The 26,282-nt window shown below is 45.4% G+C and overlaps 1 protein-coding gene and 1 non-coding gene across 2 annotated transcripts; both read left to right on the top strand.

The window, feature by feature from the left end:
• The first annotated feature begins 2,472 nt into the window (after positions 1 to 2,472).
• On the top strand, positions 2,473 to 21,952 carry vipr2 (vasoactive intestinal peptide receptor 2). Its single transcript, XM_076044478.1, has 13 exons — positions 2,473 to 2,768; positions 10,441 to 10,546; positions 14,150 to 14,263; positions 16,201 to 16,292; positions 16,926 to 17,023; positions 17,143 to 17,278; positions 17,542 to 17,692; positions 18,025 to 18,085; positions 18,873 to 18,942; positions 19,748 to 19,839; positions 20,260 to 20,383; positions 20,485 to 20,526; positions 21,444 to 21,952. The coding sequence occupies exons 1-13, from the start codon at positions 2,718 to 2,720 to the stop codon at positions 21,615 to 21,617; spliced, it is 1,311 nt and encodes a 436-aa protein (XP_075900593.1). The 5' UTR covers positions 2,473 to 2,717; the 3' UTR covers positions 21,618 to 21,952.
• A 4,248-nt stretch (positions 21,953 to 26,200) lies between these two features.
• trnas-cga (transfer RNA serine (anticodon CGA)) lies at positions 26,201 to 26,282 on the top strand. Its single transcript has one exon. It is a non-coding gene; the product is annotated as a tRNA-Ser (tRNA).

Raw genomic sequence — 26,282 nt, forward strand, 5'->3', positions numbered from 1 at the left:
CCGATGATGCTTTGTTCACATCACCTTTTATACCTCCCAGCAACCAGGGAGGAAGATGCTGGAAGTGGAGGAGAATGTATACATTCCATAGTTGCACCCCCAATGACCATCTGGTTTCAATTTGGTGGACGTTGGCAACAACAAGACCATATATGGACCCTGACGTCCTCAGGGAAGGAGTGCAGCAGCGGGTTCACTGCTGAGTTCACATCAGGCCATACACATAAGATCACATGATGTCATATACATAGATTCAGATACTACATTCACTCCACTATCTCTTTATATTCCACTCTGGTCCAGTATATTAGCATATCAATAATGCATGCACGTGCAATTAAAGCCAATTCAAGTGTGGAAATTAGACACAGTGGAAATCAAAGGTCATTAAGAAGTCTTGTTAACAACACTGAACTTGACTTTGTCTGAGTTGGTTTAGTTAGTTTGCTGTCAGCAGCAAACAACAGAAAAAAAGGCTGAAAAAAGTACAGCAGAGACATTGAGTGCTTCAGTAATTGCGAAATAATTGATGTTATTCACACAGTCAATGTGTCACTTTAATTAGTTTTCACATTTTTGTCATCTAAAATAGAGAGGCTATTTGTATTACAGTGAGCATGCAAACACACAATTGTGATTCCACCCACATTGAAAAAAAACCCAAAACACTTCATTATAGAAGGAGGGCAGCAACATTATTTTTGTATGACAATTAGAGCCGAGGGGGGAAATTACCCTGCTTCATTTTTTCAGCTCTCCAGAATGTGCAATCCACACTAAGGGAGGAGGAGGAAGTGGGGGAGGAAAGGAGGTGGAGGAGGAGAGGAGTAGGATGAACAATTTGTGAAACTCAAAGCTCAGAGCCAATATAGTAGATATCCTTCTGAAAGATAGAAAGTAATGAGCAAACGGCAAACGAGGGGTTTCATTTGGAGGCATTGCGAGTCTCCTCATGATTCAGTACACACGGTGGTCAAAGTCCTGCAAGAGGAGCATCAGAAAATGTGCTTCTTCTTCAGTTTGTCAACCAAGTCAAATGGTGGTCTTCTGATTTGAGAAGTCCAGTTTAGCCCCGGCAAAGTTTGAACAGGCATGAGGAGGAACCTAAGCCAGAACTCCCTGTAGATGAACACTGCCAACAAGCCACTGTTTCACCTCTTCGACTCCTACTGTATGCAAAGCTGGCAGGATGCTCGTGAAGATGAGAAACACTCCCCTATTTCCAGGTCTCCCGAACTGCAAAGACTCTTCCCAGGTTCTCATTCCCTCACACCAGGGCCACAGCTTATTGACTCACAGCTGAAGGTTGATCCAATCAAACAGGGTTTTCTACATCTGTCTCCGTCCTATCAAGCCCTTACCCCCCACCCTCTCCCCCCACACCGTCCCTCCAGCTGGACCGATAGAACTCAGAGTCGTGTAGCCTGGAAAACAAAGCATACATCACAGGCTGTACGTGCTCTGTTTCCCCTGTGTGGGTCAGGATGGGTACAATATGTTTGGAAGTGCAGTCACACTGTTTAGCCTGGCCTGTATACACAAGTGGTAAAGCAGTGCAGGCGGCCGGACGGGGAGCCGTTGCTTCACATTTTCTGACGGGGTGTTGACACAGTGGCCAGCCGGCGGCGGGACAGCAGCGCCGTCCGCTGCTGTGTAAATCTGTGCCACTCCGGCTGCTCTGCTGCCTTAAGTTTACCAGATGTGACACAAACCATGTGCACGTCAGGCAGTGTGTACATTTTTTGAACAGAGGTTGGGTCTGCGTGACTGCATGTGTGTTTTAGCTCAGCTGCTCAGCAGAGGATTCTGGGGATTTGGAGGACTTGAATTTTGATTTGATTTGTCCCCTCCCTTTGGGCCGTTCCGTTCAGGTGGCCACAGCCAATGGGTTGCCTCCATTTAATCCTCTGCGTTCTCTTCTCTCTCACACCAACATTGCTCCATCATTCCTTCTATAAACTTCTCTGCTCTGTTTCCTGCTGTCACTTCCACCCTCAGCATCCTTCCAGCCAGATGCTCACCGTCAAGTCCATCCAAGTCTGGCCTCTTTGGCACCTGCGTCTGCACCGTCCCTCTCATGTCCTTGTTCCTGATCCTAATACTCAGTCAATACAGGCCCATTGACACAGACTGTCTCACAGACACAGAGAAATGCCCCTTTTGATTCTCATCTCATCAATATACATCAATATCGCTTATCAATCTAAATGCTTTGTTACTGATGACCTTTGAGCACCAGAGGGGAAGAGAGGCAAGAAACGCACACATTTTCTTTTTTCTTTTCACAATTCTTTAGTTAATTAAACTTTTTTTCAGGCTCGGTTTCATTTGAATTTATGCACAGAGTCATTGTGGTGCTTTTATTTTGAAACCCTGCCCCGCGAATGCGTGTGTGTGTGTGTGTGTGTGTGTGTGTGTGTGTGTGTGTTGAGATTGAAAGGGGAAGGCAGCTGCCGGGGAACTGCTCTCTGTGCACACTGAGCTGCACGGATGTGAGCAGCGAGGATTCAGTGGCTGCTGCTCTTACACCTCCACTTATCTTTTTGTTTTTGTTTTGAAGAAAACATTTTTTGAAGAGCTTATACATTCCTGGAAGTGATTGAACATGCACGTCTTGAGTCCAGGATGAGAATACTGGTGGAGGGGTTGGAATGAAGCTGAGCGGCCACTGGTCAGAGGAGCTGACGGAGACGCTCCTTCCTTCCGAGGAGTGAAAGATGAAAGTTTTGCTGCTGGTCATCGTGTGTTTGTCGTCGTGGTCGCACACGGTGAGTCCCGAAAATCCTCAGTCAATAACCTTAAAGAGTTTTTGAGCTTAAAGTGTTGGTTTAACTTCTGCTCCTGGTCATGCCAGTGAAAACATTTGCAGATGGGAAACGCAAAGTGACGTTTGAATTGTGATAAGGTGACGTAAGGTTTGAGTCGAGGTATACACAATCTTTGCTATTTTTACTGTTATATAATCATGATGATCACTGGATTGATGTGGGTTTGAGGTGGGTTGGAAAATACAATAACTGTTTTAAGATGTCAAATAGTCTTATTGGATGTTGAATGTCAAACATCTGCCTCCGCGGTGGTGTGGGAGAGTTCCTCGTCTCATCTGGCTCCCACTGGAAAATGAAGACATCATTTCAGTCAAAGACAATAAATGACTCCTGATTGGTTGGTTACAGGAGGCAGAAAACAACTAATCGGGGAGCCGTTTGATGATTGGCTGTGGCATGTCATTGCAGATCAACTTAATAATTGCAGAATAATAAAAAAAAAAGTTACAGACCAGTTGCGGTGCCATAAGTGCAATAAGATGTTTCCCAGAATGCCCTCAGAAGCAGCGGCGACAGTATATAAATGTGAAGATTTTTATTCACACGCCCGTTGAGGTTGGATCACAGTCTTTTCTTTTCAAACCATCCAACTCAACAATAAAGCAATACAGAAATATATATTATAAAAATAATAGAAAAAAGCCTGTGTAGATCCTATGATGCAAACTTTCCTGGCCACAGGCAGGTCATTCAACTTGAGCTGGATGTTGGCAGGGACTTCAAGAAACTCAACCACTTCACGCCCGCTGGCAAATTAAAGGTGTGATGACTACAATTTGGCTTTGTTCTCCGACTGCTGTGGTCATTGACTTTCATCATTGATTCATATTTTAAAACTCCTGTAAGAGCTGGGGATTTGTGGCCAAGCCCTACACAACACTATTAAAAAAAAAATAGCAGGGACTGCCGGTGGTGATGGAACAGGAGAGAAAGACCCCAGGTGTGCTCCAAGAAGTCACGTGCACAGACCCAGGCCTGATGAGCCTGTGGTGGGCTTGCCTCAGCAGGGGGTGTATCGTGAGTAAAAGGCCAAAACACCCAATAACACTGAGGTACACAACTCAAAATGTGTCCCTGCTTCCAACTGGTGGGGGTTACCTGAGGTTAATCCCGTGCAGAAGACCTTTCAACAGTATCATATATTGTCTTTGAAGGGCATTCCATTTCAGTTAACGTAGAACCACTAACCCTGGTGACTGGAGACCTAGAGGTGAGAATGGGAAACAGGGCCCGCCTTTAGTCTTACATTTTTAAAATCTGTTACACAAGCAACTCAGGAAGTGAGGAACCTTGAAAATGATTTATTTCCTCCAATTTTTTTTTGTTTCCTAAATCTGTTGTTATTCTGTCATTGTGTTTTAAACCCCTCAGAAACCGCAGAGCAAAAGTCTGATCAGTCGTGTGATGTTGTTCGCCAACAGCTACTTCGTTGCCCTCAGTGTGATTAAACACAAAGAGACGAAAATGCTCAACTCCATTGTAGGCAACCAGTGAACATCTGAGCGGAACAGAATGGAAGTGCTAAAAATATGTGCACATCTCTTTGCTTCTCTTGTCTCTTCTTCTCCTTCCTCTTCTCATTCTTCTCTCCTTCTTCCCCTTCTTCTTGTTCTCCTCACCATCTGCTTCCTATTCAAGCTGATGGGCTCTTTGTGTTTTGTGGATGAAAGCATCAGCTCAACAAATTCACAGTAACAGCCTTTAAGCCCACTTCCAATGTGTTACCCGTGTCAAAATCTCTCTCCCTCCCTCCCTCTCTTTCTTTCTCTCTCTCTCTCTCTCTCTCTCTCTCTCTCTCTCTCTCTCTCTCTCTCTCTCTCTTTCTCTCTCTCTCACTTTTTGTTTTTACAAATGCAGAAATTTTATTTTGTTTATTTAGCTTTATTTAGTGGGATGTATGAGTTGTGAGACAGCGCTGGTAATTTAAGGAAATGTACCTTCTCATATAACTTCAGGGATCATTGCCATTGGCTAAATGTTATCCCTTTAAATATAGCAGTTCAAAAAATGAAAAACAGGATCATTTAGTGTAAATAAAGATGGTTACAGGCTGGTTACATAGTGAGCATCTGGTCCGTTTTGAAAGATCTTTGGAAGATTAAATATTTGGATGTGTGGGTGGTGCTGGTGGTGACCCAACACCTGCCCACCCACCTGTAAGCCGACTATAGTTGGCTACTACAACTTTACGACCATTTTTTACTAAAAAAAAATTAAACCAAATCAGACAAAACGGACATCAGAGCCAATGAACTTCAACATCAAGCTCCTGTTCGCTTTGGCAGCCAGTCATCTTTTTGCAACCCACTCTGGCTGTCCATGCTGGCCAAACAATAGAATTCAGGTTTTTGGCTACTGCTGTGTTTCTGTCTTTGAAACCGGAAGCTCCGCCCAACTTTTAATACAGTCATTGAGTGTGATTTGGCTCTACTTGTGTGCTTCAACTGGTCTACTCCGGTCACAGTGATGCACTTGTTCCAGACCCAATCAGAAACATGCATTTTAGCCAATGACCAATGACTAAAAAAACCAAGTGTGTGACCTCAGCTTAATACCCGTGTATCAACAAGACAGTGGTGAATTTATGCCATTCAGAACAAATCAAAAATCCGCATTTAATCACAAAATAAATGTTGTGGATGCACCCGCCGAGTCAACACATTCAGCAGTGCTGACGTACCGCCGCCGTCTCGCTGCTCTGCTGGTCGCTCCCATTAGGAATCAACAAACTGCGGTTGCGGAGCAGAAGCCCGGAGCACAGTGGCGTTCTCAGCATCGTCCCAGTGTTTGTGGGCAGAAAAGCCTGTTAGCACACAGACCTTGTTCAGATTTCACAGATAGTGGCTGTGAAATTCTGGTTTCCTTTCATGGCAGTGATCTCACCGCAGGGCCGACTCGGAGCAGCCGCTGCTCCACTTCCATCCGGAACTCACACCGCCTTTTTCTGTTTTTGTCGGAGTGACTGTGAGCGTTCCTCTGGAATGTTCTTCCTCCCAAATGGAAGCAAAAATAATCAGCAAGTGGGACGACGCAGCCCGTTTGAACTGCGGTGCCTTGCTCGAGGGCTCCGACGCTGCCGCTCATTTATTCTCCAGCTGGTCATCGAAAGTCAGCTTGTGAGGGCATGGCCACTGCTGACTGCTGACCTCTAGAGACCCACCCCCCCCACCCCCCATCTCCGCAAAAAATCCTAACATTTGAAATGTCTGTCCTCCTGAAATCCAGCATTAACCAATGACACAATGAGAGGTCGAAAAGATCTTCACAGCTGATCTCAGCTGAGCTTTCAATGGTAGGAAAAAACTTCCAACTGCAATCTGAGAATAATGTTGTACCAGCTCAGTGGTCTAGTGGTAGTGTGTCCACCCTCAGACTGGTAGGTTGTGGGTTCAATCCCCGGCCGAGTCATGCCAAAGTCTGTAACGATGGTACCCATTTCCTGCCTGCTCGGCACTCAGTATTCGGGGCTGGACAATCACTGGGACTTTAACTTTAGCCGGAATATGAATTCTCATTAAAAGCAGTTTCATAGTGAATCAGAATTTGGCTGAACCGATCATCGTTCTTTTATCAGGAAGAGGCGGGACCTGGTTGGAGGCGATGCTTGAATGAGGTCATTGTGTACAAAAATGAAAATATGAAAAGCAACAGCAGTAACATATAAACAACAGTCAAAAGGTGGAAAATCATCACCAACAGGCTTGAAATCAGCGGTGATTCATTCTTAGAGCCTCCACTACCAGTCATCTGACCCCCAGCCTGACTCACTGTTGACTGCTGTCACAGGTCGGCAACACAAGGCCAACATGGCAACCTTGCATCAGTGCTGTCGCCAATAAAACAACACAAACTACTGAGTGAACTCACACATGTATCCTCCAAACATCAACAGAGGCACTTATGATAGGGATGTTTACGGCTGCAACCACAGCTTATATTAACACACACACACATACACACACACACACACACACACACACAGTGAATGAACGAGCCTTGTTGAATGAAGAAAAACAGATGACACACAAGACGAGTGAAAAGAAAACTGAGTAAAAGCAGCTACAGGCAGTAGTTGCGTGTGTGTATGTGCGTGTGTGGGTGTGTGCGTGCGTGTGTGCGACTGCAACACAATAAATCCCCCTCCATATCCATGTGTAAATAGATGTCTTGCACGAGTGTTTTTCCAGCGTCACTGTCGGGAGAAAAACTGCTGTGTATTTCACTTTCTACTTTCTGTGGGAAGAATTGTGAGTGTTTATGTAAATCCAAACAGTGCAGAGAAATGACGCTTTCGCCCGGCAGTTAAACTCCTTTTAACACAGTGATTGACGCATTTGTACCTGTGTTAATATTTTCAATAGTTTGGTTTTAGTTTTCAGTATTTTAAAGTTTGTATTTTTCCTCAAAACATATTAGAAAGGACAAATAATTATAGGGAAAAGAATAACCAGGTTGAAAACATATAACAATACTCACTTTCATGGAAGTCTTAGCAGATATTTTACTGTTGTTGTTTTGTTTTGTTTTTACAGTTTGTTTTTCACCACAGTGTTTTTGTTGGGGTTTTTTCTTTCAACTTTTAAAATCTTCTCTGTTGCTCCTCCACTAAATCTTTGCCAACTCTGTTAGTGGAAGAGTTTCAACCAGAGTTGCACTGGCTGGTTTACACGTCCGTGACTGGATCAGTTTCTCTCCCTCTGCAGCGAGGGGCTTTAAAAATCTTTTAAAAATCTTTTGGAAAATACAACCATTTAAAAGATAATTTTTCCAAACCTCTCCTGTCATTTATCAGTTCAGCAAATTGGCTCAGAATCCCGATCTTCCATCATCTCTAGTTGAAGCAAATTGCTGTGAATTTGGTGTGTGAAGTCCCGGAATGCCGCCAGACGGCAGGTGTTTGTGCATGTTTGGCATCTTCTCCTCCTGAGTGGGAATGAAGATCTGGGGGTTTTAAGCGTGATGGATGGCTGCTGAGAACCGCCTCAGATCCTCTCCTCCTTTTACTGGCAGAGTGATGGAGAGCCTCGGCACGAGGACGAACAGCGTAAGAGCTGCCCGGGCTCCACGGCGGGGCTCACTGGAAGGATATCGGCTCACGAGGGTTAACTAGCGTGACACTGCAGAGAAGGGGGCAGATTTGGTCTCTTTGGTCGTCTCCCGTGGCAAGGAATGGTCGTCTAATGTCCGGAGCAAACCCAGTGGAAAACATTTGGGGAAGCCCTGCATGTGTTTCAACCAGGTGTCATCGACCTTTTTGAACTTCATGGGTCCTGAGCCATATGAAGGGCAACCAGTTTGCTGCACTCTAATGAAATGACAAACTTTCTCAGTTATATAATGAAATTCATCTATGTGAAGACCCTGATCACTTTAATGAGTTCTCCATAATTGTCAACAATGAATGAAAAGGTTGGATAAAATTCAATTTAGAGTTATGCTATTTTTCAACACGTTGGTGATCCCTGGTTTTTAACTAAAGTCAGCCAATCAGATGTCTTCTCTGCTGCTGTAGCCAGTTGATAACAGCTATAGGGCTTCCTATTGGTGCAAGCGGCAACTTCCTGTTTCTATCACAGCTAAAGCTCCGCATTTTTTTCCCTCGGAATGTGGTGATGATTTCAAAGTGATTAGCGCTGCCGCCTCACAGCAAGAAGGTTGTGGGTTGAATTCCGGGCCCGGTGCCTTTCTGTGCGGAGTGTGCATGTTCTCCCTGTGTGTGCGTGGGTTGTCTCCAGGTTCTCCAGCTTCCTCCCACAGTCCAACAGCATGCATGTGAGGTGAACTGGAAACTCTAAATTGACAGCAGGTGTGTGTGTAAGTGTGAATGGTTGTTAGTCACCGTGTGGCCCTGCGATGAACTGGTGACTTGTCCAGGGCGTCACCCTGCCTTCGCCCTAGAGTAGACTCCAGAAGACCCCTGTGACCCTGAGCTCAGGAAGAAGCAGGTATTGAATGAATGGATGGATGGATGGATGGATGGATGGATGGATGGAATAATAATAACAACTCATAATATAAAGTACTGCTGTGTGAGGGCCTCCACTCCATTATCGTCAAAGCGGATTTACCCCAAAACTATTTTTGGCCCTTTGCACATCTGTTGCAGAGAAAGCAGGAGTATTGGCATGATATCACACATGTAGAGAAGCCGTAATCCTGCTGGAGACGAGTCAAAGCTCACGGCTGCCGACATGTTTCACGTCTCCCCTCCGAGCCGCCGACTGTCAGAGTTATTCATCGCAGAGCCAACCATGACTGTGATGTAACTCAACGGTCGCACTGCCAGATGACTGGCTTAGGCACTCATGGATGGACACTCACAAAAACATACACACACACACCCGGCACATTTGAACTGAACTGGCTTGAAGTCGCAGAAGAAAAAAAACAACACTTGTTTGTAAAATTCAGCCACGTAGACGACGGTTCAATGTTTGCCGGCTCGGCTCGGCTCTCAGTGCAGGATTTATTACACACACACACACTCACAGAGGCTTGTCTAAGCAGCTTATCTGGACTTTGTATTCATCATTCGGTCAGCGTGCATCCGAAAGAAATTCCACACTGACATTTGACAAAATTTAAAATATTGACTTTTTTTTTACTTCATTAACTCTTCTGTGATTTTACTTGTTTTTCGTTGTGTCTGCCTGTCTGGTGCTTTGATGTAGTTGTGCTGGACAGTAATGATCTGGACGGCTCGTCTCTTGATCCGGCAGTTGATCGATAGGCCTTGAGCCCCGGAGAAGATGCGCATGGGTTTTGGGCTCAGAACCTTGAAGGGTGAAAGGTATTAGGAGCAGCAGTCAAAGCACATCCTCATCTAAACTGAATGAAGAAAGAGGTTTAATGATTCCGTTCTAGTTTCCTATCCGGTTTCCAATCAAATCCTCCATTGGAAATCTGCCTGAGAACATCCAATAGAAACTCACGGTGTGACAGGGCCTATAACATGATGCACTAAATGTGTGGTGTCAGGTCGGTCATATGCTTCATTTTTTTCATTTTTCTCTGTCAGATGGTCTCATTGTGTTCAGTGATGTCCACCATGGGTTCATGTGATCTGTGCTAACAGGCACATTCCTTGGCTGAGGCTGGTCAGAAGGATGACCCTGAAGGTCAAGGGATGTATGGATCTTCGTTCAGAGTAACAGGAAAACCGATCAGAAAGATGTATGATTGGTCAGGATTTATATATATATATATATACATATATATACATATGTATATATATATATATATATATATATATACATATGTATATATATATATATATATATATATATATATATATATATATATATATATGTATACTGTGTGTATACTGTATATACTGTATATACTGTATATATATATATATATATATATACAGTATATACAGTATATATATATATATGTGTATATATATATATATATATATATATATATATATATATATATATATATATATATACATATATATATATATATATATAAATATATATATATATATATTACCATCATCATCTACACATGATTGCTGTACAACAGTGGGAAACATAAACTGGGAACGAGTTGTCATCACATTTATACAACCAATAAACAAAATAAAGACAATGTTTTTCCGCTCCAGGTTGACGGACGACATCCCACGTGTAACTTCATGCTGGAGGTGGAGAGGGACAAGACGGAGTGCCTGCGGAGGCTGCGGGAGGAAGAGGAGGCGGATCTCAGCAAAGGTCAGAGTCGCAAAAACAAAAAACGCTGCCAGGTTAGCACACAAAATAAAGTCAGTCAGCTGTGTGTCCCCATTGGGTTGCTCTTTCTGTCTGGTCGGGTCTTTTCTATTTTGGTGATTGTGGGAACGTCTTTGACACTCCACACACTCCTGGTGTTGCTGTCATAGGCCTGGCACAGGCACTGCCACCTCGTGTGCAAACATCGTAATTTCTTCCCTTCAACCGTTCACTCAGAGTCTGATTGGCCCGTTAACCTGGCAGGAAAAAGGAACTGCTTTACAGCAGGGTGAACTTTTTTCCTGGGGTTTTAACGAGGTGTCTCGTCCCTTGGTGGATAATCTCCTCCCTCCAAGACCAAAACAGAGCTCTGACACTCTGCACTTCCGTTAATAAGGTCCAATTAGTTTGATTTAAAACTGGAACAGCCCCCTCCTCCTGTGAATAATTCACCTGCAGACTCCCAGGTGCTGCCCAACTCCTGTGTGAATTAAGGATCAATGGGAATAAACAACACACCGAAACTGGAGCCTGGACTCAACTGTTGTTGGCTCAGTTCGAGTCAACTTTACATTCCAGTCACAATTTCCTGTGGTTCAGACTGAAAAATCTTCAATGTTTAATTGTGGTGAAGTGGTCAGAATGTGACTGAATCCACTGCAGAGAAAGAGGCTGAAATACAACAAGGGTTTAGCTGCTGTCAGCTGATGTTATTGTCAGTGCGGATGCTGCAGTGAGAAGACAGCCACACAAGTGTGGCGCCTCCAACCAATAGGAAGCCTCACTGATTGGGTCCACTGTAAGACAAGAACTCTGATTTGTCTTGAGGTGCCTCTTGATTACTGTTTTCTTTTTTTCTTTTTTTTTAAGCTGGAATTTGGAGCCTAGAGTGATGCATCCCAAGTAGCATTATGGGCATTAGCAATTAGCTCCAGAACTTGATAAACTGGTGAATTTGTGTGCCGTTGTCTTTACCAATTGTTAACCCAACCCTGCATGTAAGAGCAAAACATTCAAATAATAGGCTCACTTGTGTTATTGTCAACACAAACAAAACAATGACGTCTGTTCGGCAGGTCTAGAAATAGTTCTCTCCAATTCCAACAACAGCAAACATTTTATTAAGACAATGTCTTTTGAAACACCCCATTTGATGTGTCCTGACTGTGCAGTCGCCTCAGGTGTTTGATCCCCTGGGGGGCCATGTGACCAATCTTCCACAGCAGCAGCAGCAGCAGCAGCAGCAGCAGGGGTCGAGGCAAGAAGCAGCCAGTCAAACGTGAGCAGATCACAGAGAACTCCTCCACAGCGCAAATCAAAGAAATCTGTTTGTTCAACTGACTGCACATAATTGAATTAGGCTGAGGGAAGAAGAACATTGGCCAGTCGGCCGTCGCCTGATGGCGAGAGGAAAAGGACAAAGAGATGGTGAGAGGATTTCCTTCCAGATGTGACCGCTGCTGCTGCTGCTGCTGCTGCTGCTGCTGCTGCTGCTGCTGCTGCTACTGCTGCTGCTGCTGCTGTTGTTGTTGTGCTCTTTGCCCATTTTCACAGTGACTGTGTGAAAGACAAGGCAGAGATGGAGTTTCCCTTCATGCTTCGCTGGTCACCAGTTCAGGGCTGAAACCAATTTTGCCCTCGAGACTTCGCCGCTTCCATCTCCTTTGAATAAATCTTTTATTCTGCGGTTATTTGCCCATGTTCTCCTGCCCACTTTTCTTCTTTTTTTGCGCTCTGTCCCAGTCCTCCCTCCTCTCAGGGACTCAGGTACCCCAGTGTTTGATCAGTTACACCAAGGTTAAAATGAGAACAAGCTGCACTTTGGTGCTCGGAGCGCAAACAGCGGGGGCAGGGACTAAAGGGAACGAGTTCAAAAAGGGAAGAATACAATCAGAAAAAGCAAAGAAGAGGCACGGATTAGTAAGACTGTGGGATGTGACGAGAAATAGCAATTCATCTCTGTGTCTGCCTGGTTCTGTGTGGTTCCTCCCACAGTCCAGAACGGAAGGTGAACTGGGAACTGGGCCGTAGGAGTGACAGCGAGTGCTTACTTGTCTTTCTCCGCAGTGAAACTGGCCACTTGTTCTGGTTGTTACCCTGCCGTCACACCAAGGTGGCTGAGAAAGGCTCCGCCGCCCTCCCTCACCCCACCACCGAGGAGACAGACAATGGATAATTATTGCCTTTAATTATCAGGTGCTGCACAGAGGGCTGATGCTCTCCACTGTGGTGATAATGATGAGGTTTTAAAAATTCATCGGATTCATCATTTATAGGGTCTGAGGATTATCACAGGGTGATTATGTGTCATTGAGCAGCTGCAGAACTCAGCTTCGGCTGTTAAAGCGAGACCGTGACCAACTCTAACAGAGCAGGTAGTGAAAACCCTGGCAGACATGATCGAACTGCCGCACTCGTCTCCTCAGATCAGAGCAGCCGTTCGGAATCGGAGTGTGACGGGACCGATCAGCACGTTTTGAGAAGGAGGAGGTGAAGTTTCGGGATGTTTATGATGAGCTTCCTCCATCTTTACAGTGAAAAGCAGCAGCCTCCTGGGTTCCTTCCTCCTCCTCCTCCTCCTCCTCCTCCTCCTCCTCCGCCTGTCCCTCCTCTTCTCCCTCTCCCTCCTCCTCCTCCTCCTTCTCCTCCTCCTCCCTTTCCTCCTACTCCCCTTCCTCCTCCTCCTTCTCTGCCGCCGCCATCTGGCTCCGCCTCCTCAGCTGAGGAAACATAGATGATGGTTCCGGTCGCACCCAGCGCTCTTTCTCAAATTGTCTGCCGCTATAAAGTCTCTCCAGCCATTAAGGCTTGTGCCGAGGAGCTGGCAGGGCTATTTTAGGAGGCAGTTTGTTTGAACTGTTGCTGTCGCCTGGCACTTTGGTATGCAGGGCCACTCGTCTTCTCTCCAGGGTCTGCTCATCAGGTGGAAGAGGAGGAGGAGTAGGAGGAGAGGGAGAAGGAGAAGGAGGATTAAGAGGAGGCAGAGGTGGAGGAGGTGGGGGGTGGGAGGTCATGCAGTTGTTTCCAGATCCTATTTAAAGAAGCTCCGGTTTCGATGGGAGAATGTTTTTTTTTTCCGCACACAGCATCCGAAAATGGTTCTCACTTTTTGTTCATTTTGAAAAGTTGTCAAGCATCATTAAAAAAAATAAAATAAAATAAAGAAACTCATAAAATGACAACGAAAAGCACCTTCAGCTCAGCTCCTATTTTCAGACGGACGCAGAGGGAGTTGGCACGTGTTGCCGTGCTCCGGGGGAATAATGTGAGGCATTTAAACAAACGGCACCGAGTGCCTGCGGCCAGGCCTGCCAGGCTCCACCCCCTCCACCCCCCCCCCCAAACACCATCCTCCAATCGGCTCCCACTCATCAGCGCACGAGGTGCCTCCTCATTTAAACAAAATGTCACTGCTGAATGAAATCCAGCTGGTTGTCTCTACCAGGAAACTGTCCGCCGGCTCTTCTTCTTCTTCTTCTTCTTCTTCTTCTTCTTCTTCTTCTGTTGTTTTCTGCTAGTTTCTTCACCTCCATCCTCATTTGCAGAACCTCCATGCTAAGAGTAATGCTATTCAAAGACTGAACAACCCTTGTCTGCTTCCCACAGAGCCTGGATGTAAAGGAGTGTGGGACAGCATTGCATGCTGGGAACGAGCCGATGTGGGAGACGTCGTCACCATCCAGTGTCCCAGAGTCCTCAGGACGGTTTTCGGCAGGAATGGTGCGTGATTGCCCCGCCTCTCCCCAAAAAACTCCTTTATCTGCTGATCATTTCTAAAATAAAAAGAAATACAAGGTAAGTTACTAAAAGCAACATTCATCAGATTTAATTCCTGCAACCTGATGCTCAGCTAGAAATCAGCTCCAACTGCACAGCAGCAGGTGCTGTGTCAGCATCTGGAGTTGCGCCTGGTTATTGTGTTTAACACCATCACACCTTTTAAAACCTCTAGACATGAAGCCCGGGGTCAAGACCTCACGAGTTCTTCCCCTTTTGGATTGGGGGTAGCAAAACATGACGAGTCATTGTACCGCTAATTGAATTAAAAGGTTTCTCATGCCTGCCTCGGTGCGCTGGGTTCCTCCGCTCACCCGTGCCACTGAGTGCCGTGGATTTCCCTGCCAGCCGGAGACCAGATGGCCGTTTGCAGAGCTCCTCTCCGAGACATGTGGCCACATTTAGATTGCTGACTAAACATTATGTAAGCATCCCAACGGCTTGTTGGGCAGCCAGAGGTCAGGCCGAGGCTTCCCTGTCCCTGTCTGGGATGCACCAGTTCGTTCGGCTGTCACCGCTAGACTCCAGATGTTGAAATCTCAAAGGCTGAAAATTAGCAACTATTTTCTCTCCTAAAATGAAACACCTGTGGGCTAACCAGTGTGCAGCTACTGTTAGCTTTCAAGTTGTCAGCAGTTCTGCAATCTTTCGTGCGTCAAATTTAGGGCTGTACGTCCGATTCTGGATGAAATGAGAATCACTTTTTTTTTTCTTCTTACAGTTAAGACCACGATTGAGTAGGAGCGTGTGTCATGTGACTGATGCACAGATTAATTTAGAAATTAGATTGCATAGTGGCAGAATTGAGATTGCGATTTTGTTACGATTAATCATGTTGCCCAACTCAAATTGCCGTCAGGATATTGTTAATGAACCAACCTAATCATTGTCCAAAACACCCTTGCCAATAAGGGGGGAACAAAAGTTTGCACATAAATCTTTAGCTTTAGCTTGACAGCAATTTACAACTCGCAAGAGCTCGAGTTTGAATTGAGCAGCATGACATTTACACTTTAATATGCAGCCTGGAAATGACTTGCAATAGCGCAAATGCAGAACTGCAGTAATATGTACATTTCTTAATGGAATCCGGCCCCATTGCCTTCACAATTTTCCTGAACTGCTGGCCATTTCAGCTGGGCGGCAGTAGGGTCAACATCAGACATAGTTAAATAAATCCCCAGGAGCCATTAGAAGGTCTGTGTTTACCTGGCTGCTTTGTGCTCGAAGGCACAAATTGCGTTGATGCTGTCTCCAGTCAGCCAATAACTTCTTTCGCAGTGCATGCTGGGAACTTCCAGAGGCGAAGGAAGTGCTGGGAGTCCCAGAAAGCATCCCTCAGGAGCTCCCTGCCCTCTTCCCATTTTATCTTTTTCCCTTTTAAAAGGTTGTAGCATCGTGACGCGCTTCTAAAAATAAAACCAACTTCATTTCAAGCCACTCTGCATATTTATGAAGTGCCTCGCCTTTATGAAGTGCCTCGCCTTGCATAAGGTCAGATCACTTCATGTCTGCAGGTTTTAAGGCCGATCTTGAAGTGTGTTTTCTATCCGTCCAGCTCCTCGACTTCGACTGCATCCTCCCCGATCTAAGCTTCTGTTCTCTGATGGAAGCTCTGGAAACACGCTGCCCAGCTCTTCAATCAATTTTTATTTGTGGAGCCCAAGTTGTATACTCTTTGCAACACCTTCATCCTTACATTCTTTGTACAGGTTGAGGAAAATCTAAAAAAGAAAAAGAAAAAAGACAGTGATGGACAGTGCACAGAACAATGAATATTACTAATGCCACAGGAGTCCGTGAGTCCAGAATCATGTGTGAGTTGGTGAGTCCAGAAGCTGGTGCCTGCAGGTAAACATCCCTCTCCCCTTCTCTCTCAGGGAACATCAGTCGGAACTGCACGTCGGCCGGATGGTCGGACGTTTACCCAAACATCACCAGCGTCTGCGGCTTGGACGCCAGCCACCAGAAGGTACGTCCCTCAGCTGCTGCAGCTGTATGCGGCTGCGCTATTACCTCCTCTCTGCTCTGCGATCATCCGACTTTACCCACTGACCTCCAAGGAGGAACAGTTATCTTTTATTTTGAAGGGTTTAGTTTGGTGAGCAGGAGGTCCAAAGCTTTTTGGCCTTGTTGTCCAATTATTGCTGCCCCGGTTCATTTTTACCGCTGCGGTTCCCACTAGGTCATGGCAGAGTTCCTCTCAATCAGCCTTTGTGCTGGTTAAATTAACTGTCTGCTCATCTCGCTGCTCTGCCCTCTTCTCCTCATCGCCTCCAATCCTCTTCTTCCTCGGATGCCTTCACGACGCTCGCGGTTTCACTTTGAAAAGACGGTTTTATCACAAGCAGATGGAAAATTCTGTACCGACATGAATGTACATTGAGTTTATTCTGTGGATTAAATAAATCGACCTGGACTGGAGTTAAAATGATGTAACCTTCTCATTGTCAGAGTGTATTATCTATAGCAAGAGAAACAAGTCAGCGCCAGATTATTATTATTATTATTATTATTATTATTATTATTATTATTATTATTATTATTATTAATAATAATAATAATAACAATAATAATAATAATAATAAACCTTTGTGCTCCACAGCTGGTCTTCTATGTGTTGGTGCAGACTCTTTACACTCTGGGTCACAGTCTGTCTCTGATCGCTCTCATCACCGGTAGTGCCATCCTCTGTCTGTTCAGGTAAGAAGTGGCTGCTGCAGCATCAGGTAGTGATCACTGAGCCTGTATTTATTGTCCATCCGGTAATTTCTCCTTCACACAAACACATACACACTCTGACTGTCTGCCACCGTCAACAGGAAGCTGCACTGCACCAGGAACTACATCCACCTCAACCTCTTCTTCTCCTTCATCTTGAGGGCCGTAGCCGTGCTGGTGAAGGACGACATCCTCTTCAACCGCACGTCTCCGCACTGCTCCAACCAGCCTTCACTGGTCAGAATACACACGCGCACATTTTAAAATTATAAATGCAACATAAATTGGATTGTTTTTTTTAAATACCTTTTTACATTGGTGTTTATTTTAAATTAGCTTCTCTTTCTATATTTTTAGAATAGTTTCTGTGTTCATTAGATAATTTATTTATGTTAAATTATTGATTATGTTGATTATGTTTGTCCGTCTCTCAGCTCTTTATTATTGTTTTTTCTGTCCTTTTGTCACGCTCTGGATTTACACTAGTTTGTGCTTTCCAGGTGGGCTGTCGGGCCAGTTTGGTCTTCTTCCAGTACTTCATCATGGCCAACTTCTTTTGGCTGCTGGTGGAGGCCCTGTACCTGCACACCCTGCTTATGGTCTTCTTCTCTGAGAACAAGCACTTTGTCATCTACATACTCATCGGCTGGGGTGCGACCACACTGCCATAATCACGTTCATAAATGTTTTTCGATAATGAAATTCCAACAAAATAAAAGAATAGGACAGCTAAACTTTTTACACTCTCCAAAAGCCCTTGTAGCCACGAATACAAGGTCTCTATTGTGAAAACTGATCTATCAGCAAGATTGTTTCAAAACTACTGGTTATTTTTCAAGGAAGGAATACTCTTCTTGCCCAAAAATATATCGTATAAAACAAATATATGAAGTGAAGTACATTAAAAGTAAATATTGTATATGGACATTATAAAGCAGGGAAATCCACAGCGAATCAAATCTTATTCTGATGGCGTCCTGCAGGAATCCCCACCGTGTTCGTGTCTGCGTGGGTCATGACAAGGATCTATCTGGAAGACACGGGGTGAGTTTCAGCTCTCACTGCTCCTGCAGCTGCTCAAGCCTCGGCAGCTGGAACCTGTGCTGGATGTTTGTGTTTATATCAGAAGCTTGGCTCTGCATGCCATGTGCACATCTGACACCTTATTAATAAGATTTAATTAGTTTTTAGGGTGCGTGAGAACTCTCCAGGGTTGATTATTTTTTATTAGCTTGTCCCACTTGGATGTTGAACAGTGATGGTTGGCTGGTTTATTAGACCTGAAAGCTCATCTCACCCATTCCATGCAGTAGATTTAATCCTTGAGCTTATTTTCTGGGGTAATGAAACAAATACCCAGCATGTCAAAGAGCCTTATTGAATAATTCAGCTGGTGGATTTGGAATCATCATAATGAGCTTCCTCGGATCCTATTGCAAGTTATTGCATGGATATCCAGTGGCAGCCCTGTGGTTCCTCCAAACCACATCAGACAACATGGAAATGCTACAAATAAATGACAAATATACTTGACTGTGAGTGGACGATTTTACTTTCATATTTCCTTTCAGAGAATTGTCATGTTTTCTCTCTGGACAGAATATTATGCAAGATTTCGGAATTTTCTTATAACCGTCTTAAGAAACTCTTGTCTGAATCACATTCACCAGAGTTACCATCAGCATCCTTTCAGGACAAAGAGGCGGAGCTACAGCCAGGGGTTCAGCTGTGATCAAGTGTCACTTAGTGCACCGGCAGGAGGCCTCAGCAGGGTGAATCTGATTGGCCTGCTTTGAATGTGTTTGACGCCGTTTGTTTGCAATGTTCTCAGATGCTGGGAAAGAAATGACAACCCCATACCAAACTGGGTGATCAACGGACCAATCGGATTCTCCATTATGGTGGGTTCCACATCCTTCATGATGTACCTACAGCATTTGGGGTTTGAGTTATGATGTGTAAATTCTTTTCAGTAACATGCGTAATTCACTGTGAAACCAGGGTTAGGCTCTTCAGATCCAAGACCGACTGAAGAGTCTAACCCTGCTTTGTTTTCAACTCTTAGGTGGTGCAACACTGCCAATAAATAGCCCCCAGAACCTCTGCTTACCTTTCACATTGCATTTAAAGAAAAGCTGCTCAACAACATCCATTGTAATTTACCTGCTAGCATTAGGCTTTCAACCTGCTAACAGGCAGTTCAATCCAACTGCTGATTTTGGAGAAGAAAGATTGATAGAAAATGGATGGATGGATGAATAGATGGACAGATGGGTGGTTTGAAGAGAGTGGGATTTTGAGGCAGCTCTTCATTTGTCTTTTGTTGGGACTCACTAAAACACGCCATAGTTCAATGAGGTTGGTGTTCCGCTAACTGCAGCACTGTTACTGTCGTCATCGTGGTAGTTTTCCAAGATCAAACTCTTAGTTAGTAAGAGTTTGCAGTTTCTAGTCTCTGGCACAGCAGGGTTCTGTCCATCTGTATGGAAATGCACCAGAGAGGAGGAGAAGAGAAGGGGCACCAGCTGTGTGTTTTTATGGAGAAATGACACATGGACCAGGTGTTTTTTTTATCTTCTTCCTCACTGAGCAACCACATCACATCTTTGTTCGATGAGCAAAGCTCTTTGCATCTGTGTGGGTGGGAAAACCTCCAGCGGCGAACAAACTAAAAATATTGCCACCCGTCTCCCCTCTCTCTCTAAGGTGAACTTCATCCTCTTCATCAGCATCATCCGGATCCTGGTCCAGAAACTGAGGTGCCCAGACGTGGGAGGCAACGACCAATCACAATACAGGTATCTCACATAGCATGTGGCAATCAAAGCCAAAAAACATTAATGTGTTGTACTCTATCTGATCAGAGGAGCCCTGAACATTCCTCATCCTCTTTGTGTGGGATGGCATCTCTAAATTTAGCTGCTGGATTGCCGCGCTTTCAAACTTTCAGATCTTAGCACACCTTTGCCCAGCTCCAGTCTAAAACATTTTGGTCAGCTTCACTACTGAGTGACCAGTTGGATCTCTTTTCTTTGTGAGAAAATCAGAAAGTGACGGCTGCAAGGTGATCTCCAAAGCACACGCGAAAGAAGAAGCTGTAAGCTTGTAAACAGGTTGATCAGTTGAAACATGCTTCCGTCAGAGATGTGAGCGGTTCCACCTGGAGAATCAAGTGTGACTGAAACTCTTGGACCGGGTGTTTTTCTCTGTCCTGCCAGGCGGTTGGCCAAATCCACCCTGCTGCTCATCCCTCTCTTTGGGATCCACTATGTGGTCTTTCTCAGCGAGTCCATCGCTGAAGTCTATAAAATATTCTTCGACCTGGCCCTCGGATCCTTCCAGGTACTTCTCAAACTTCTTGTCCTTCTCTTCATCTTGCTTGAAATAATTGTTAATGATTGGATTTCAATGTATTTTGACGTGATCTTGGATGTTTGTGGCAGGGTTTGGTGGTGGCCATCCTCTACTGCTTTCTCAACACTGAGGTGAGTGTTGGCTCTTCCCTCGACCACCTGCTATGTTTTAACTAGCAGCCCTTGCAAACAGGTGAACCATGATGCTCCACCTCCTTTTTATTTTGAGCAAGCATTTATGAACTGATTTATGTGACACTGACCAGGGAAAGAAAATATCTTCTCACCCGTCAACCTGAACAAAAATGTCTCTAGAAAACGTTCATCAAAGCTTTTACGTGTCTGCTAATGTTCAGAGGGAGGGGCTTATTGAATATAGAGCAGCAGGCCAGTGATTGAGTAGGACAACTGACGACACTCTGGCACTGCCACATTGACTGTATAAAGATAGGCTGTAACTTTATTATATTGTTTGGCCTGCAGGAACCGCCAAAGTTGGTTGCAAAAGGACTGAAAAGGACTGGCTGTCAATATGAAATTGAGCCCTAAATTCAAATCGTTAAACTGTTTCCAACTTCTTTGTTGGTCTTCGTTGCAAGTGAAATAATTCAATAGGGTCTAATGCCCATTTTGTCTGATTTTGCATGATTTTGAGTAAAAATGGCCATGAAGTTGTAGGCATGGCTAAGGATTTGTAGCAAACTGTAGTTGGCCTACCGGCGGGTTTTGGGGCACTCACTGCTACAATCACTGCTCACTTCTGTTCCCAACTACATATCAAAAAATCCAATCTTCCACTATCAAAATGTACCAGAAGACTGGCGATGTCCGTGCACCCAGCCACAAGACTTCAGAACCACAATGACTCTGCCCATCTTCATATATAGTCAGTGTTCTTCCCATTGATCACTAATACACCGGAGAGAGCCAGACTTAGTACAGTAGGCGCGTCCAGATGTGGCTGCCAACCGTATTTATGTCAAAAGGTTGCTGAGGATATTCTGAGCAAGTTTGAGTGAGTTTGATGGAGGTCATTAACAATCTTGCAGGTGCAGGCCGAGCTGAAGAGGAAGTGGCAGAGTGTGTGTCTCAACTGCCGCCTGAGGAGAGACCATCGCTGCAACAATGCCTTGGCCTCCAGGAACGGCTCTGAACACGCTGTGCAGCCTCACCGTGATTCCCGCGCCCAGTCCATCCTGCAGTCGGAGACCACAGTGTTGTGAGGAGCCCAGCAGCCATGGTGCCTGAAGCCCACTGAAGCACACTGTGGCTGGTGAAGAGCCGGGTGAAAAAAAACAAACAGACTGTGTTTCTGGCAAGCGTTGTCAAGACGTGCGGTGCATGCTCCAAATCTTCTGTCTGTCCTGCGATGTGTTCTCGAAGTGTAAGAATGCAGGTGTTCAGACTTTGTATTAAAGGAAGATTTCATCTAAAAAACACAAAAATACATGTTTTTACTCATCCCTCTTTCAGAGATGAAGATCTCAGCTGGTCAGTACATGTGTCTTCTCTCCCCCTGGCAGCAGCTGACTAGGGGACTATTTTCCTGAGATATTCACGATGCTAAAGAAAGTCCGACTCCGTGTACGTGCGGATGAGCGGTGGTTGCTCACGACAGGAAAAACTGAACAACAGTAATCTGAGCAGGTTCACTAGCCCTACAGCCATCAGTGCGCATCTGCCTAGTGACACGTGGAGAAAGTAGTTCCGACAGGAAGCAGCTGCCGCGATTGCGTGCAGATGTAGTCAGCGGGCTCTTTTGAGATCCACCTGTGAAATTCCATCTGCTTCCATCAGGCTGGAGAGGAGACACACTCTCCCACTGGCTCAGATCTTCTACGCAGACTACAGTAGATAGGGGGACCTTCAAGGGGCGTGTCCACCAGAACCATTTGTCGAGAGGCTCAGAACTCACGCCAACAACTAGTCAGTTTGAAGTGGATGGCAGGATATGACCTGCAGCAGTCCAATGAGTCACCGCCGAGGCAGATCTGAGGTTTCAGCGGTGAGGTCTCCAATGACCAATCCTTCCAATCAAAGTGCAGCCGAGGAGTAGGACTGAGCCTTTCGTCCACTGGCTCATGCAGCCGCTGTGCTCAGTCTCAATACATAGATGTATTTCATAGATTGCTTCTTATTATTTATTACTGCCACCTGTCTGCAGGAGGCTGGTACTTAAATAAGTCAGCATATCAGACCTGGCAGTGTTGATGTTGTAGGGGAGCAAATTGTGGTCTCACAGTTGGGGATGTGGCCACAAGTGACTTTAAAGCCTCCGAAGGCTGAGACGGCACAAATGGTTTGAATCCAGGGACGACGTACGTAACTTAACCACAATACACGGAGTGGCCACAGATGTCGCTGTCTTTGGCACATTTCAGCAAAACCTGTTTCAGCGGAACGTTGCTGAAGCAGAAGAGCCACGTGGACGTAGGAAGCTAAAATCGCAGCGCTGCTGCTTGACTGACAGTGACGTTGGTTGTCATAATGAAGCGCATGAATCTCTACGTGTTTTTGCCTCGTTTTTCGCACTACTGTCAGTAAACGCTTGTCACTTTTCTTGTACGATCAAAAAAACAGTTTGAAGGGAAACAGAAAACAGTGTTCGCTTTGTGCTGTGTTTGTCTCTGGAATTGTTGTATTTGTTTAAACAGCAGACAAAAAATAAGACTTCCTCCAAACTCAACGCCAGTCTGTGGTTCTGTTCTGTTTAAGGCAGCCGTCGACACACAACTCATCCATGAATGGGGAGTCAGACTTCACTGTGCCTTGTAATATTCTAAACTCCAGTCTGTAAGTTGACAAAATTCACCTGAAAGTCTAATAATTTCCAAGAATATGTCCAGTGAAAATAGGGTTGCCGTACTTCAGAACTCATTGTCAAACTTTGGAAACGTAATTGAACCGACTGTGCTCTTCTGCGGTGGTTACGCTCCAAGGAACACACTTCTCATAGTTTGTCCAAAAGTAAACCCTTGACACACACAAATCATACAAATATTTCCACAGAGCCAGTTCTCAATTTAGAAGCTATTATTATTTCTCACCCGTGTTTGTCTGGAGACACGGTGAATGTGGCGCTCGGAGACTAATGACTGCTGTGTGAATGTATCTCTGTTTGTGCTTGGGACCTGCAGCTTCGATCTGCCGGTCTCTTGTCATTCATATTAAATTTGAAGCCCTGCAGTGCGACCTTGTGTCTGTATGGTGTCATTGCCGGCAGTCAGCGCAGATCATCTCGAAAACTCTTTGGGTTGGACAGCTCCATCGCTGCCAATGGGAGGTTGTAACAAAAAATACACACACACACACACAAATGATGCAGCAGACTAGTCCATTTTACCAAATGTCATTGTAACAACTCAAAACGATTCTCTGTAGTTTGTGTGCATGTATGCACGCTTGACACATCAGGGCATGCTCCTAATGAGACAATGGATGGTGTCCTGGGAAGCCTCCCTCCCCCAAATCTAGACCAGGGCATTAGCGAAATCTAGAACAGTCTAAGGAGCAACCTGGTGGGGCCAGATGGACTAAAACATTTATGTTATTTTTATTGAGTTTAAAGGGCACCTGTGATGCTTTTCCACTTTTCTGAGCTTTAAAAACTGTTACAATGTTGAACTCTATCGTCAAACGATCAAAAATCGTCAAATAATGACGTTCATGCGTTTGGATGTGAGCCCCGCAAATTGTTGGGCATGGTTCTAAGCACTCTGTTCAAGGAGATTTTTTCAACACTGGGAACGCAATGACGTCATTGTGTGCCGGAGCTCCTTTCATGGCCAACCTCCGGCACCCTCTCGGACTGGTTCCGCCCATAGTTCCGCCCTCCGCTGCTCTGCCCCGGAAGTGATGTCGCAATCGCGCTGCTCAGAGAAAATGTTTTTTTGGTGTCAGGGAAATTAAAAAATAGAAAATACCGAGCGACTACCGAAGCACCAAGGACCACAACGGTCAGAGTGGAACGAACAGAGAAAATGGAGGTTTGTTCAGCCAAATGCGGATGTGATGGAACACCGGTCCGGTCGGCATCGGGAGTGAGACGGGCTCGACTCGGCCGGTGAACGACGAGAGAATAGTCAGCCACGGCAATATTTGAAAACATGTATGAGGACTGTGAGTGTATTGTGACCTCAAGCAACATTAGTTTTAAGACTACTTGCAACGTACAACCGCTGAATGGTGTTGATGAACTGTTAGCCACCGCCGCTAACTGCGCGCTCTGCTTGTTATGTGCGTTGTGTTCGCTGGCAGCCAAACTGAAGAGGCAGCGATTCGCAAGTTTCACTCCTTATAGCGATGTTCACGCTGCCAGCATGGTAACATGGGTTGTATAGAGCTCTTCCTGCTTTGTGCTTGGTGTGGACGTAAGTTGTGCAGATATTCTTGTCTAATAATAAACGACTCTATGACTGAAGTGATCGTTTCAGCGTACATATTTTCTCTGATCGGACAGTGTTTTGATACAAGTCAACAGTATGAAACCAAATCATTCTAAGCCCTATTAAAATGTCTCGCAAAAATACAAAACAAAAACACGGTCAAAACGTCCAGGGACCTTCGGTCCGCCTTGCGGCCGTAACTCAGCCCGCGATGGGTCCGTACGAAGCTGGATTAGCCGCTAAACAGCTGCTAAAGGGTGGAGCCTTCACGACGGTAAGTGTTTAAATTGTGCCTGTTTCGGAAAGTTTGCCATTTACCTTCACTCCCGCACCGGCAAACTGAGGAAGTACGGCTCGGCAGCGACGAAGAGTGTGACCAATCACAGCGGAGTGGGCCAGACGGGGGCGTACACCGGCAAGGCTGGGGGTGGAGTGAAGTGAAACAGAGCGTTTTTCGCGGGATGCAGTAAATACGAGGAAACGAGCCGCGAGATACGCAAATCTAAAAAGCTTTCAGCGCGGGAAATCGTGTGTGGCTGCTCTGGAGGGGCCAGACATAAAATACAAAAGCCCGAAAATTAGAATAATAGGTGACCTTTAAGTGAGGTGAACATGTGGGCCAGTCAATGCTATCAATTCCTTCATCCTCCTGAAATTGCCTTTATACTCTAGCCGCATGAGGTTAGGTATTGTCGTGCACCAGGAGATAACCAGGTCCTACTGCACCAGCGTAGATTCTGACAATTGGCCCAAAGATTTCATTCCAATACCTTATAGCCATCAGGGTGCCATTATCTAACCTGTAGAGGTCTGTGCGTCCTTCCAGAGAAATGCCTCCCGAGAGCGTCACTGACCCACCACCAAACATACTGAATGGTGTAGCAGGCAGCACAACTTTCTCCCCGACAATCACCTGACCTTATCAAATCTGTCATATGTGCTCACGTTAAACCTGTCGTCATCCATGTAGAGCACAGGGTACCAGAAGTACACTTGCAAATTTTGGTGGTCTATGGAAAATGCTGATCAAGCTACATGATGCTGGACAATGAGTGCAACGCCCTCAACAGGACTTTAGACTGGCCACCCTCCCTCGTGCAGCTAGTTTCTGATTGTTTGGTCAGAAACATTCACAGCAGTGGCCTGCCGGAAGTCATATTGTAGGGTTATGGTAGTGCTCATCCTGTCACTCCTTGCACAAAAGAGATACAGATCCTGCTGAGGGATTAAGGAGCTTCTATCTTACCTGCCCAGCTCTACTGGAGAGACTACCTGTCTCCTCCATGCTCTTGAGACTTTAATCATTCTCAGGGCAATTTACTGCTGAATGATGCACTTCGACTACCAAGGTTTGGAGCAAATTTTTTGGGGATGAATTTTCCCGAATCCCTGAGGCTCTACTCCCAATTCTGCTGTCATCAGCTGTGATGGCCGAGTGGTGAAGGCGTTGGACTCGAAATCCAATGGGGTTTCCCCGCGCAGGTTCGAACCCTGCTCACAGCG

This window comes from Nelusetta ayraudi, unplaced genomic scaffold, assembly GCF_046127955.1.
Source record: "Nelusetta ayraudi isolate G7.1 ecotype Tasmania unplaced genomic scaffold, CSIRO-AGI_Nayr_v1 ptg000081l, whole genome shotgun sequence".
Taxonomy (NCBI): domain Eukaryota; kingdom Metazoa; phylum Chordata; class Actinopteri; order Tetraodontiformes; family Monacanthidae; genus Nelusetta; species Nelusetta ayraudi.

What these genes read in the sequence shown, in the direction of transcription:
- vipr2 (XM_076044478.1), top strand. Translation starts at nt 2,718, where the DNA reads ATGAAAGTTTTGCTGCTGGTCATCGTGTGTTTGTCGTCGTGGTCGCAC. An exon ending in GACGGTTTTCGGCAGGAATG is followed by an intron (nt 14,264 to 16,200) that starts GTGCGTGATTGC and finishes CTTCTCTCTCAG; the next exon opens with GGAACATCAGTCGGAACTGC. An exon ending in TGGACGCCAGCCACCAGAAG is followed by an intron (nt 16,293 to 16,925) that starts GTACGTCCCTCA and finishes TGTGCTCCACAG; the next exon opens with CTGGTCTTCTATGTGTTGGT.